Source organism: Impatiens glandulifera, chromosome 1, assembly GCF_907164915.1.
Source record: "Impatiens glandulifera chromosome 1, dImpGla2.1, whole genome shotgun sequence".
NCBI classification, from domain to species: Eukaryota; Viridiplantae; Streptophyta; class Magnoliopsida; order Ericales; family Balsaminaceae; genus Impatiens; species Impatiens glandulifera.
In genome coordinates, this window is record NC_061862.1 from 70,366,495 (window position 1) to 70,379,664 (window position 13,170).

The window sequence follows — 13,170 nt, forward strand, 5'->3', positions numbered from 1 at the left end:
AAATAGAAATAATAATAATAATAATTTTAAATTCATATTTATACAACTTATACTAAATTCTTATACTATATATCAAACAAAAAATTATAAATTATATACCATTTTTTATAATTCATACCAACCATTAATATCCTATATTATTTATATCTACTTACAATTCATACTTTTATACAACTTATACCCATATAATTTACAATTATACAACGTGCTAAACGTTACATTCCACATTGGTTTTACCTTTTTACAATACATGAACTCCCCCACTAATGTAGTATATCCCATATTGTATTTATGAAAGCACCTCAAACTAAAATAAGGTGGTGTGACAGTTGAATGTTAAGCTAGACTCTTTCAAAGAATAAACCAGTTATCTAACAAGAAAAGTATTTGTGAAGGGATATGGATTCACAAGATAGTGCCCCCTCAAGGTGGACATGAATCATGTCCATCTTGAAACTATATCCTTAACAAGGCTTATTTTTGTGGCAAGTTGGGCATGAACAACACTTGTAGGAGAGTGTAGAATATACCAAGAATAAAGACAAATAGCCATATTTAAGTAAATCAAAAATATAGTGTTGATTCTGATTTGTAACAAGTAGAAGAAATCTCAACAAACTTCTCTGATTAGGAAATTAATCAATAACCTTCATCAAACAAGGTTATTTAGAAATAACCATTGGTTAGTTATTCAAATAACCCTAGATCAAACAAGGCCATGTTCCCCAAAACATGCCAAAAGCTAATCGACATAAGTAAATAACAGGTCAAGTACAAGTAAAAAAGAATAAAGAACTCAAATGAATAACAAAAGTAATATTGTTTCAGCTGAATCTGGACATAGTTGCAAAGTTATACAAATAGATCAAACCAGGCATCTGCCTTTCTTTCATCATATTATACAAATAGATCAAACCTACATGTAAACTTCACATCTATGAACATGATTCATTTCAAATCAGGAGGAAAGATCATACATGTAACATTACAGTCTAGCTTGTCCATCTTTTATTGACTGGGCTTCAAAAGGAAACCCAATTAGATGGATTGGTTATAAACGCGGGGGTAGGACAATAAGAAGACAAACAAAATGAGTCTAGACAAATTAGTACACATATTAGATGCCAGATGAATGTAAGGCCATCACCTTGCATTGTTCATTCATGGCCAAAAGTTGGGACTCTTTCTTGTCGAGCAATGAACTCAACCTCACATTCTCTTCCATGAGTTTCTGAACTTCCACTTCTTTTTGCATTTTCTCGCTTTCCAATTGACTTGTCCTCGCAACTAGCCTGATTCAAAAAAACCAACAAACCATTTGCACCAAACAACATAATTAAAGCTCTCCCTATAAACATATTGTACTAGCAAAACAAAAGAAAATGGTGACCTGATTATTAACCTTAAACATAAGATCAAGTTCAATGAGACAAGCAGCTAAGGGCTTGTTGGATCTGTTTTTTTTCTTAATTAAACTGTTGGTTTTTTGGGAAAAAATCTTGTTTAATAAAAAAATGAATCATTTGAATTAAATGGCCAAAATGTTGGGGGTAGATATCAACTTAGGTCAATTCCAAAACAATGTTTGTCTTTCCAAGAGCCATTCACTCCAAGTGCTTGTTTGACATGGGTTATTTGAGATTATTTTTAAATAACCCACTATCAATCTACTATCACATCATCAATCAAAATACCAAATTACTCTTTATGTATTTCTTATAACATTTTAAAATATTAAATAATGACATTTTGCTCACTTTACACAAGTAACCCACTTCTTACACCAAATAACTCCATATCAAACAAGGCCCAAGTGGTTGAGAGCTGTTTGTCTTCAGAAAAAAAAGAAGCTCATTTATGTTTATCTAGGAAGGTTGTTCTATCACTTAATTAGTTTCTTCTAGTATTGCCTCTATATTGTACTCTCACTGTAATAGTTTAAACAGTCCATATATATGTAAAGAAATAACTGATTATGGGAGGTTGGTTTTTTTAGATTTAATCCAAATAATTTACATAGTTTTCCAAGAAAAACAAAATGAGAGAGAGGTTTCATGAATTTATATTTCCAAGCATTATTTTGGCTCTTGAAGAAACAAACCAAATCTTCATGTGCAAAAAGCAGATGTAAAATTATAGAACAGACCTATCGTATATAAACCTAGCCACCTTCTAATAATTAAACCATGTGCAATAAACATTAAATTGTCGCCTCTTACAAGAAAAGGCTCAAATAGCTCATCATACGCACAAATTGCTCGCTAAACTTCAAATTCACTCAATTTGGCATCTAACAAACTTATATTATAGGATGAAGTTACACACTCCACCGAAATCATTTGAACAATGTTAAAATTCCCAACTTTCCATCACCCATTAGCACCCCTTATCATCCACATGTTGTCATCTAGGCCTTGAATTTTAACTGGAATTACAGTTTACACTAATCTTTCAGAAAAATCAAATCACTTTATAAATTTCTCAAGACTAGCACCATGAGTAATGACTATGTCAATAGATTCACTCTCTTCACATGACCATTGTATAATCTATATATCATTTTAAATCATAATAAAAAACAATAGCATGGGAATTAGTAACAACATTTAAACAATGAACTATACCAAGTAAAAGAGGATAAATATTGAAGATTAAGCAACCCCATTGAAGAAGATACTTAAAGACAATCCACTGCACAGTATATAATGAAGCATTATCTACATCTAGATTACTTTGGTGGTTCAAAAAATTAATTCACATTGGTTTAATTTATTATAAAACTAATAGTTTAAAAACACAAATTACCTAAATGTTTTTTTCTTATTCTACTTATATTTTTCAAACACCTTAGATTATAATACAAATCCGAAACAAACCACTTCCAAATATGGTGATATGTTATAAATTAGTAAGAAGGGTATAATAAATCTAATAGGAATAATATGTTTGGTATTAAATCTAGAAGCTGAGATGAAGCAAGCAAGGGATCCGGCTCTTTAGATCTCAGTGAATCACATCATGCCAAGTGTCTTGAAGTAGTAAGAGCATGAGTGTTGTTAAGAGAGAGAATATTCAGAAATTTTAATTGTTAACAGTTTGTTATAGATGTGTATTGGGAAGGAACTAAGCAGGGAAGTGAAATCTCAAAGTTTTCTCACCTCTATATTTCTATGGTTCTCATTTACATAGTTAATTCCCTATTTTTCACCTCAGCCTTCGTTCAATTCCTAGCTAACCCTACTCGACATGCAACATATGGCAATGGATAAGGAATAATATAAGTGGATTCTCATGCAACCAAAAACAGATAAATCATCCTCAACAAGGCAAAAGTAAAAGACAGACTGACCTCTCAAAGAGTCTCTCTATTGTTTGGAATTGCTTCTCAGATGATACGAGTGTCTCCCGCACATTGATAAGAGTGCTAACATAAGACTTCAAGGATTCAAAATCTTGTTTAACTCGAGAAAGCTCCAGTTCATTTTCCGCTGCTCTCTGCCTCTGTATAGAGGTTTCATCAACCAAGTCTTCAACTCTCTGTTTCATCTCATTTAGTATGCAATTTGTTCCAAGAGCAAACTTTTCCATTTCCTCCAGTTTCATGGACATGTCCTCAATTTGCTGCATCTTCATTCTCATCTCTTCCTGCCCCAGTATCACCTTTTCTTTCTGAAAAGAAGTTTCAGATTCTGCCATAATGACCCTTTTAACTAGCTTTTCCATTACGTCAGTAACCGTATCTACAATTTTTAGAACTTCACCAACATAAGTTGCATCTTGTTCATCAATTGATTCATGTTGACAGCTGATTCCAATCAATGCACCATCATCTACATTATCAAAGAAAGAGAGATCAATGCCACTTGACCAGCCAGATTGTGGCACTCCATTTTTGTCAACAAGCCCCACACCGTCTAATTGTCTGATTCCACAAGATGTGTGGGCTAAACAAGGAATAGCCATTATTCTAGCTTTTGTTTTTAAGTAAGTCAACATTGTTGCCGTAGTTTTAACTATTCGCCAGAGAACCTCCAACTCCTTTCTTGTGTTCTCCCCTGACCCTTGTACACATGTCTTTACATCCAACAAATTTGATTGTAGAGCATCAACTTTAGACTGGTTTCCTTCCATGTCTTGCTTCAAAGTCGTCTGTATTTCGCTTAATTGAGACTTCAAACTTGACATGTCAATACCTTCCTCGGAAGCCATCACCTTGAGGGAAAAGATAACAAGCACAAGAAATTACAGATTTGTATCCGTACAGTATACATAAGATTGACCATCTGTATGCTCTACTGAGCATATGTATCATAAATTCAGAATGATTCATAAGACTACTACTGGAAAAAGAAAATAAATTCTGGCAGGTTGAGTCAGTTAAATTCTATTAGTCAAAACATATACACAGAAGAACAATACTAACCCTAAAGCTGCAAGCTGCAAGCTACAAGCAAATTAGAAAATCAGAAGATAGCCCTAATGAACAAAGGTAAGCTTGTGCAATATATATAAATGACACACTTCAGAGCTCTGCAGTGCAATTTAGGAACCAAAATCGTTATTGAATCACAAAAACCAATTGAATCGACAAGTCAAAATTGGGTTAACGTATCGATCAAATTAACATAGTGTCATAAACCCTAGGTTAGTCTGGCAGTAGGAATCGAACAATTTCTATAACCGAAAGAAAACCTACTTATGACAGAACTTAACAAGAAACGTGAGGAACAATCGAAGACAAGTTGATAGACATTGACATTGCAAGAAGAAATTCAACAGTTGAGATAAGAACAAAGAAGAGATCGACACAGAATCTAGGTCATCGTCACCTTATGAATCGAAGAATAATCCTTAGAAGGAGGAACACTTCCAACAAGGGAATTGACTCCGATTCGTATTTGGATGGAAGCGGAATGTATTGGATCAATGGGAATGTTCCCAAAATCAACACGCGCTTTCAAGAAAGAATTGTTGATCTTATTTGAATTTTCTCTCTCTTATAAAAACAATTTACCGGGTATTTAATTAATTAATGGGTGGCCCAATTACTGTTTGGGTTCAATTTATCATGATTTAAACAACTCGAAATTTTATTTTTGTAAGCAAATAAAAATAAATTAAATAACAATTAATAATAAAGAGTACAATACCTTATCAATATATAACAAATAATCATTTTAATTTTAATAAAAAGTATAATTAATTTAACACTAGAGATGAATTTGACCGAACTATAAAAAAAAAATCATAACTATTTGATATATAATATTGGTTAGAATTTAATACATACAAAAATATCAGTCATTATTCTTGATAATATAATGAAAAAATTCATTTACTAATTTTTTTTTATGTTAAGTTTTCACGTAAATTTTGTATTGTCTACATGTTTCCTTTATTGATACGTCTTTTTATCTTTTTTTAGTCTTACCTCTACATACATTTTTAATGTTTAGTTTGTTTTTATTTATATATTTTTTAATAATATATAATTAATTTATAAATTCGGTATATATGAAATATTTAATAATAAGATTTTTGAATAAATAATATATAAAATTATAATAATAAAGGATTCAAACTGAAAATAAACAAACTAATTCGAATATAAATTAAGTGGCGCCATTATATTTTAAAATTTAAAATTTCCTATTAATTTAAATAATAAAATAATGAATAAATTTTTAAATAAAAAATTAAACATACCAGGTGTCACTATGATTCTCTTCATACTATTCGTCTAAATAAATATATATATATATATATATATATATATATATATATATATATATATATATATATATATATATATATATATATTTATATATATATATATTTATATATCCTTATCTGGAAAAATATGGTATTCTACGTCTACTTATAGAGTGTATTTTCTCGCATATAGTTTTATAAATTTTCAAAACAAAATCTTAGTTTTGTGATATTATGTCTATTAAATACCGATTTTACCCTGAACTAACTAATCCGTGTTAATTAACATTTATATAAATACAAAAACTCAAATCAACAAAGACACTCTATGATCAATAATTAAATATTATAATATATATAAATATTAGAAGAGGACCAAATTTATTTACAAACTTAGTTGGAAGGGTCAAATATATTTATGTATTAGAGATATTATGTTTATAATTACAAACACATTAAAATGTTTACTCTATGATTATTATTTTTCGTTTATCAAATCAATTTGACACATTTTGTAAATTTATTTTTTCTGTTTAATAAATCAATTTGACACATTTTTTAAATTTTGTATATATAAATTAAATATTTTTAATACATAAATATATTTGACATCTTAAATAAGCTCATTAAGTAAATATGGTATTCACGCCTTTTTCTAATATATAACATCAATTTATTTTTACTTGAGTGTCATGTTCTCATTCATATATTTTATATATTAAAAATTTCAATAAATTCCTAAACCCAACCAACTCCTCAAGACCACCTCCCATCTCTCTTTTCCGAACAACCATCCTCTCCTAGCTAATCCAAAACCTATATTAATACTAATTAATAAATAATTATTACAAATATTTAAAAAAACTTTACTTATGTTAAGCTAATAAAATAGCAAATAATCAATGGTTATGCTAAAAAAATCTATTCAAATAGATATCTATTAACGAAATAATTATTGCCAAATAACCTAAATGAAACTAAAGAAAATAACTTTTCTTTCATTCCACATATATAAACACATGTTTCAAATAAAAATTAGTAAATTAAACTTTTGAGACATTTTATTCTCTCAAATCCTCTCCTCCGATTTAACGCAATAGATATATGAACAACATGCAGTCGGAGAATCGATTTGTAATAGATCCATACGATTATCATTCAAAACGTCTTAAGATAAAGTCGAGCCATAATATTTGCTGAAATTGTGATCTCTTCCAACACCAATTGTAATGGTCTAAACGTCCTTGCCTTAATTCATCTCTATACTTTAACAATTAGATTAGATCTCCCCATATCTAGACTTCTTAATAAACTCGATGCAATCTGCCACCGCTTCACTGTGGTGGGGTGCGTCAGAGTAATCATAACACACTTTCATTTTGCTCTTACCGTCGCCGCCTCCATTATTCCGATGATGATATTGATTGGCAGTTGTGGCTTTTGATGAGAGGGTGGATATCATGATGAGGCGTAATATAGCTTCCCGGAATCGCTCGAGTAAGGATGAGATGGGCGAGACCCGGAGGTTGCTTCTGGTCGGCATGGCGCAGGTGGTGGTGCAGCCGCCGCCGTCTGATCGGATTAACCTCGGTACGCAAAGGTAGCCGGTTGTCTTCATTGTGTTTATGTTATTGTTCTTGCTCCTGCGTCTAATGTTTGATCTTCTGTCCATCTTGAACCTTAAAACTTGTTTTGGACGTTGTTTGTCATCTCTGTAACCCATGTGATCACAAGTTAATTAGCTCAGAAAGAAAGAGATAAAGAATCTACCTTAATTATTAACAATACATTAAATCGGTTATTTATAAGCTTCTTTGAACTGGTGGTAGGCATTTAAATATGTACGGCCTTGTTTGATTTCAATAAATCTAGTCGTAGCTATTCAGTTTCAGTCTAACAATATCTAGTCACGATTCAATTATTAAGATGGAATCAAACTAACTAACTATTTCATTATGTTTATTTTCAAATAATATACCTATTTCATTATGTTTATTTTCATATAAATTGTTTTTTTTATAGGAATAAAATAAATATTAAAGACGGTGTCTAAGAGACTAAGAGAATATAAGTTCTTAAATATAAGTTTAATATTAACCTCCAAAATTTGAAAAAAAAAACTAAAATAGTTAGTACTAACTTAGAATGAAAGGGATAACTTTGTTATTTAATAAAGGAAAATAGAAGAAGATTAGTCAAGTCATTAAAAATATTCTTATAAAATAATATTAGTTACGTCATTCAAAAAAAAGATAATATATAGGATAGACGGTTGAGTTTTTAATTGATAATATACGAGAGAGTTGATTTCTTTTACTAAATATATTATATATATACTAATGGTTGATTGATCCATTGATGAAATTAAACTTGGTTTTGATGTTAATAAATTAATTAAATTGATAAATAATAATTATTAAGAGATTTATATAATATAATAATAAAATAATTTTATATTTTAAAATAGATAATATTTTAGTATTTCTGAATTAGGTGATCAATGAGAACCGTAAATAAATTAATGTTTGATTTACTGTTGAATTAAAAAAATAACTAAACAAGTTCTAACTTCTAAATATATGCACTTATATATATGATTTTTTTACTCAACTTTATTTTCAAACATATTTAATATAACTTATCCGGTTAAAACAAGCTTAATTTTGACATTTTGATAAAATTCAATACATTAGTATTGATACGATGAAACTTATGCATTTTATATATGAATTTTAAATTTATTTATTGAATTAATCGAAATTCTAAATCAAATTGGATTTATATAACAAATTAAAATTCAATTATAATTTTGGGAGACACAAAGATAACTACGAGATTAACAACTCACAAGTCGGGTTTTAGATAGGAGAGACCCTTTGTGAAGTCAACAAGTCAATTTTGGATCACCAAACCATGTGTGATACTTCTCAACTGAGTATTCTAGGGACAGTTGAACATGATGATTGGCCCTACAGAGTAATGAGAAGTGAGTAGTTGTCATACTTCCCGGCCTTCCAAAATTAAGGATAAATAATTTCGAACAAATGTCATTATCACCATCTAAGAAAACATCAAATTAGTACTTCTTATCATGATTGTTTCATAACTACTTTGATCTACTTCAAACCTTAAGCAATTAGGTTGGCTAAACCATTCATAATTCGTTTTAGTCCCTTGAAATTTATTATTCTTCTCCTTTTCTAAAGACTACATTGTTGATAGGATTGGTGCATAGATAAAATTTTAAGTGATTTAAATGGTGCTCAAAATTCTAGACATAAATAAAAATATTTGGGGGTTTAAAATGATGTAATCATGATTTTGAGTTAGACTACAATCATTCATACATTGAATAATCATTAATTAATCAATGGCTCAAATGAAGACGATGATCATGTGATTGTGATTTGTGTGTGAGAGAGAATTAGTCTACATGGTCTCATGATAGACAACCACATGTATTCATGTGCACTATATAATAATAATAATATGTAATAAATATTATTAATTCAATAAGTACAACCTTCATTTTAATACAATACAAACCGACTTACCGACCATATTACATTCTTTAATGCTAACTTATAAGTTTAACCTAACTATAGAGTCCATGTATAGAAAATGTTATATCAATATCCTCCATTCAATCAAAATTGATTATAATATGTTGTTAGTTTATTTGGGTTATTCAAAGATTATGAAATTAAATTTTTATCTTATAAAAGGGAAGAAAAAGTAGGTTTTAAATTGGTTTGTATTAATTTTTTAAATGAACCCAGATCAAACAAGTTCGGGTGGAAGATATCTTGCAGCCTCAAAAACAAAACAAATGAATAATCTTGCAGCCTCAAAAACAAAACAAAACAAAAAAGTATTCTCTTTCACCAACATCTCAAAACTACAAAGTAATTATCAAACTAAATTACTTAGGCAATGACATTTAAGAAAGAACGTGTAACGAAATCCCAAAAGCTCAACTCGCTTGTTAACCAACAAAATCAATACTAAGAAGAAGATACTAAATTGTCCCAAATCACCTTCATGTAATCATTCAGTAATTCAGCAACAACATTCTCCCCAAACTTGTCATCCTGAAAAGTGAAACAAAACAAAGTATAAAAGGTGAAAATGAACAATTTAGTGTCTTTCAAGAGGACTCAACTCAACTTACTTACCTTGAAACATGACAGGAGTTCGGTCATTTTTAGTACAACCTCACCAGAACAATCACCAACCGAAGTTCCAAAATCAAACCGATCAGCTTGTCGAATTTTAACCCTCATCGACGAATTTCGAAAAGTTTTACTTTTGTCATGCCAAACCCCAACAATACTATACCTGTCACCATCTGACTGTTTCCCTAAAGGCCACCTTACACCACCCTTAATCTCAGGATCAATAACTGCAGAATTGATCATGTTTTCTATCTTCTTTTTCTCCTCCTCAACCTACATTTGAAATATCAATAGACAAATATCTAGAAAAACATTAGATTATGTTTTGGCAAGATGACTCACTATTAGAGATGATACAACTCTCTTTGTGTAAAGCATTAGCCTGACATCTGTCTTCTGGCCAATGCAAGATATATCCGCAACAAAATGGCGTAGTTGTTTCAACTCCATCTAAAAATAACCAAAAACGTTCAAAAAGTTTAAAGGGATCGTGATTGAGACAAGATAGCAGTTTTCATAAAAGCTCGATAATACCATCTTCCATCTACTTGTAGATTCAATATGAAATACATACCTTGTAGACTTCAAGTTTATTTAAGTTCTTCACAATTCTACATTTGCACGAGATTTCTGAATCGGGATGTAACCGATCAAGCACCTGCAGCATTAAATAACAAAGTAGAAGATTTGAAATTTCCCAATCACTTAAATTCAGTATTATTAAATGAAACACCTTCACTTGGTATATCTCCTTCCCAGTTGATAATTTAAGTCCAATCTTATCTACAGCTTCATCTTCAACAAATTTCAGATATGAAGGAGGGAGATTTGTATAAAATGTTTTGTGTACTGGTTTCAGAATTGCCTCTGTAATCGAAGTGGTTGATGATATAGAAGAGGTCCTATAGATACAAGATACACCCACTAATTAACCAGAATAAACCAAAATGAATTCAAAATCAATATAATAGAATTACACACATACAAGGTATGGTAAATATTTCATTTGTTCTACCAGAAATAACCTAAAAGACATACTGTCAAGTGTCAACACTCATTTCATCATCAAATTCATTCAAATCATAAACTAAAATACCCTTCATTGTTCTAATAAATTCATTCAAAGGGCAGTCTTGTCTTTTCACCAACAATTCAAAGGACATATTGGACAATACAGAAAAATCCCGGTTGATTATACTTACCCATAGAAAAGGTTTCTTCCAAACCTAGCAACAAGTGTAGGCTTCAGTTCTGGGCATTCTTCCATTAGCATCCTCACATTTCCAAAAGAATGAATCAAGTCTTTCTCTAGAAGTGTCACAATACGCTTCACTGGAGAAATCTTGTAGTCACCTAAAGAATCAAAAAAGAGTGAAAAAGAAGAAAAATTGCAAGTACTAAATTAGTAGGTTTTGTGCAAATAAATAAATACCCTTTGGCTGCAGAAGCCAACTGTCATCAAGCACTAAAATCTGAGGCAGTTCATTTGATCTCTTCTGCTCCTCATAGGATTTCAAGGATATTGGCTCAAAGCGAACTAATCTTGTAAACTGACCATCATCATCATCTAAGCCAACAGAAAACCATGTAGATACTGCACCTTGTGCTTGTGCATGTCTGTATATTCTTCCAGAATCCTTCGAGATATTTTTATATCCAAATGACCTATGATTATTGTTCTCAGATGGAGAAATAAGTCGTTCTGGTTTACATGGACTGTTGTTATCTTTGGTGTGGCGCTTGTGAGGAGGGATGTAAGACATCCTAACTTCTGAGGAATTCTGCACAATCAAAATAAGTTGGGTTTCATAGAATATACATAGAAATGGATTATTAAAGTAAGCTTTTTAATACCCTAATCCGAGGAAGAAGACAAAGGATGTGTACGGATAGCGAAACGCACCAGAGTAGAAAATTAGGAAGTTTTCAATCTTCCAATTTACTTAATTTGACTGATAATTGGGAGATCTATTTCTATTATATCCTTCTTTTTCATTGCTTCCTCAAATTACATTTTTCATCCTTTGTTTTAATTTTAATTTTTCTCTCTTTTCTCTTTTTTTTTTATAAATAATTAAATTGATTTAAATATTATACATTAAAACTAAATATATTATAATAAACAAAAATAACTTTTTTTTAAACGACTTAATGTCATTTAAATAAAATCCCAAATTGGGAAGAAAAAACGGACATAGTTTCCTCTAACTTTCTAACAAACCTAAAAAATTATAGTAGAATTCAAGAAACAACATCCAAACAATTAAAGCAAAGTAACAAACATGATTTACAAACAAACATAAAGAATTAACTAGCCTTAAAACATTTAAAAGATGTGACTTCATAATAGTTAATTTTCCATTCGCGACAAAGGACTCATTCTCGATCACCTTTAGGAACCCGCCTCCACGTTCTAATTAGCGCACCGCAATCAAATACAATATCGCTTCACACATGATCAGCGTTTCGACGAACTCTACCAAAGACTCTAGCATTTCTCTCGGCCCATAAGTGATAAATGATGGCTGTAAATCCGCATTTAAAAACATTGGCACGAAATTGATTACCTTTAGCGAAGGTGTGGGCAGCAACAATGATCTCATCCCAAGACTCCGACAAACTCCCAATACCCATAGCCGAGGAGAATAATTTCCAAATGGATTTAGCAAATGGGCAACCTCCAAAAAAGATGATCAATAGATTCCAAGGACCCACTACAAAGCACACAGCTAGGATCCGGGATATCCATGTAAACAAGAATATGATCACTAGTGTTAAGCCTTCTCCGGAAGACAAGCCAAAGTATAAACCGGTGTCTCGGGATAGCTCTAGAGGACCATACAAGTGAAGCTCAACCCACTAATTGACCTCTCTCCGGAATAACGCTCCAAATCGCACTAGACTTGATTTTTCCATTCTTTTCCGCTTTCCACAAGTTCACATCAGCCATATTACAAAGATTGAGACCGCTCAAATGGTCAATAACTCTTTTGCCTTTCAAGACTCGAATAATATTCGAAACCCAAAGCCCGTTATGAATGTCGTGAACCGTGGCAGCCGCACAACCCCCCTGATCCTTAGGCCTCGAAGTTCATCTCTGCTAATCAATGGTTTGCTTTCGAACCATGAATCATGCCAAAAAAGAGTGCCACGTACATCACCAATTCGGATGTCAAAGATCGAACCAATTCTATTTTTGAGCTTAAATATCTTCTTCAAAGACCAAACCATATCGTCGGTAATTTTGCACATCCATATACTCAATTCACGTTTCATAAACCGG

The 13,170-nt window shown here is 31.1% G+C and overlaps 2 protein-coding genes across 2 annotated transcripts; both read right to left on the reverse strand.

The window, feature by feature from the left end:
• Nucleotides 1-801: 801 nt before the first annotated feature.
• On the reverse strand, nucleotides 802-4,981 carry LOC124918849. Its single transcript, XM_047458911.1, has 3 exons — nucleotides 4,830-4,981; nucleotides 3,350-4,212; nucleotides 802-1,292 (listed from the first exon to the last, which is right to left on the reverse strand). Exons 2-3 carry the CDS (start codon nucleotides 4,207-4,209, stop codon nucleotides 1,118-1,120), a joined length of 1,035 nt encoding a protein of 344 aa, XP_047314867.1. The 5' UTR covers nucleotides 4,210-4,212; nucleotides 4,830-4,981; the 3' UTR covers nucleotides 802-1,117.
• Nucleotides 4,982-9,675: 4,694 nt separating this feature from the next.
• LOC124921527 lies at nucleotides 9,676-11,809 on the reverse strand. The gene is made up of 8 exons (XM_047462198.1): nucleotides 11,742-11,809; nucleotides 11,320-11,668; nucleotides 11,090-11,240; nucleotides 10,621-10,789; nucleotides 10,462-10,545; nucleotides 10,230-10,337; nucleotides 9,888-10,160; nucleotides 9,676-9,803 (listed from the first exon to the last, which is right to left on the reverse strand). Exons 2-8 carry the CDS (start codon nucleotides 11,648-11,650, stop codon nucleotides 9,717-9,719), a joined length of 1,203 nt encoding a protein of 400 aa, XP_047318154.1. The 5' UTR covers nucleotides 11,651-11,668; nucleotides 11,742-11,809; the 3' UTR covers nucleotides 9,676-9,716.
• Nucleotides 11,810-13,170: the final 1,361 nt, after the last annotated feature.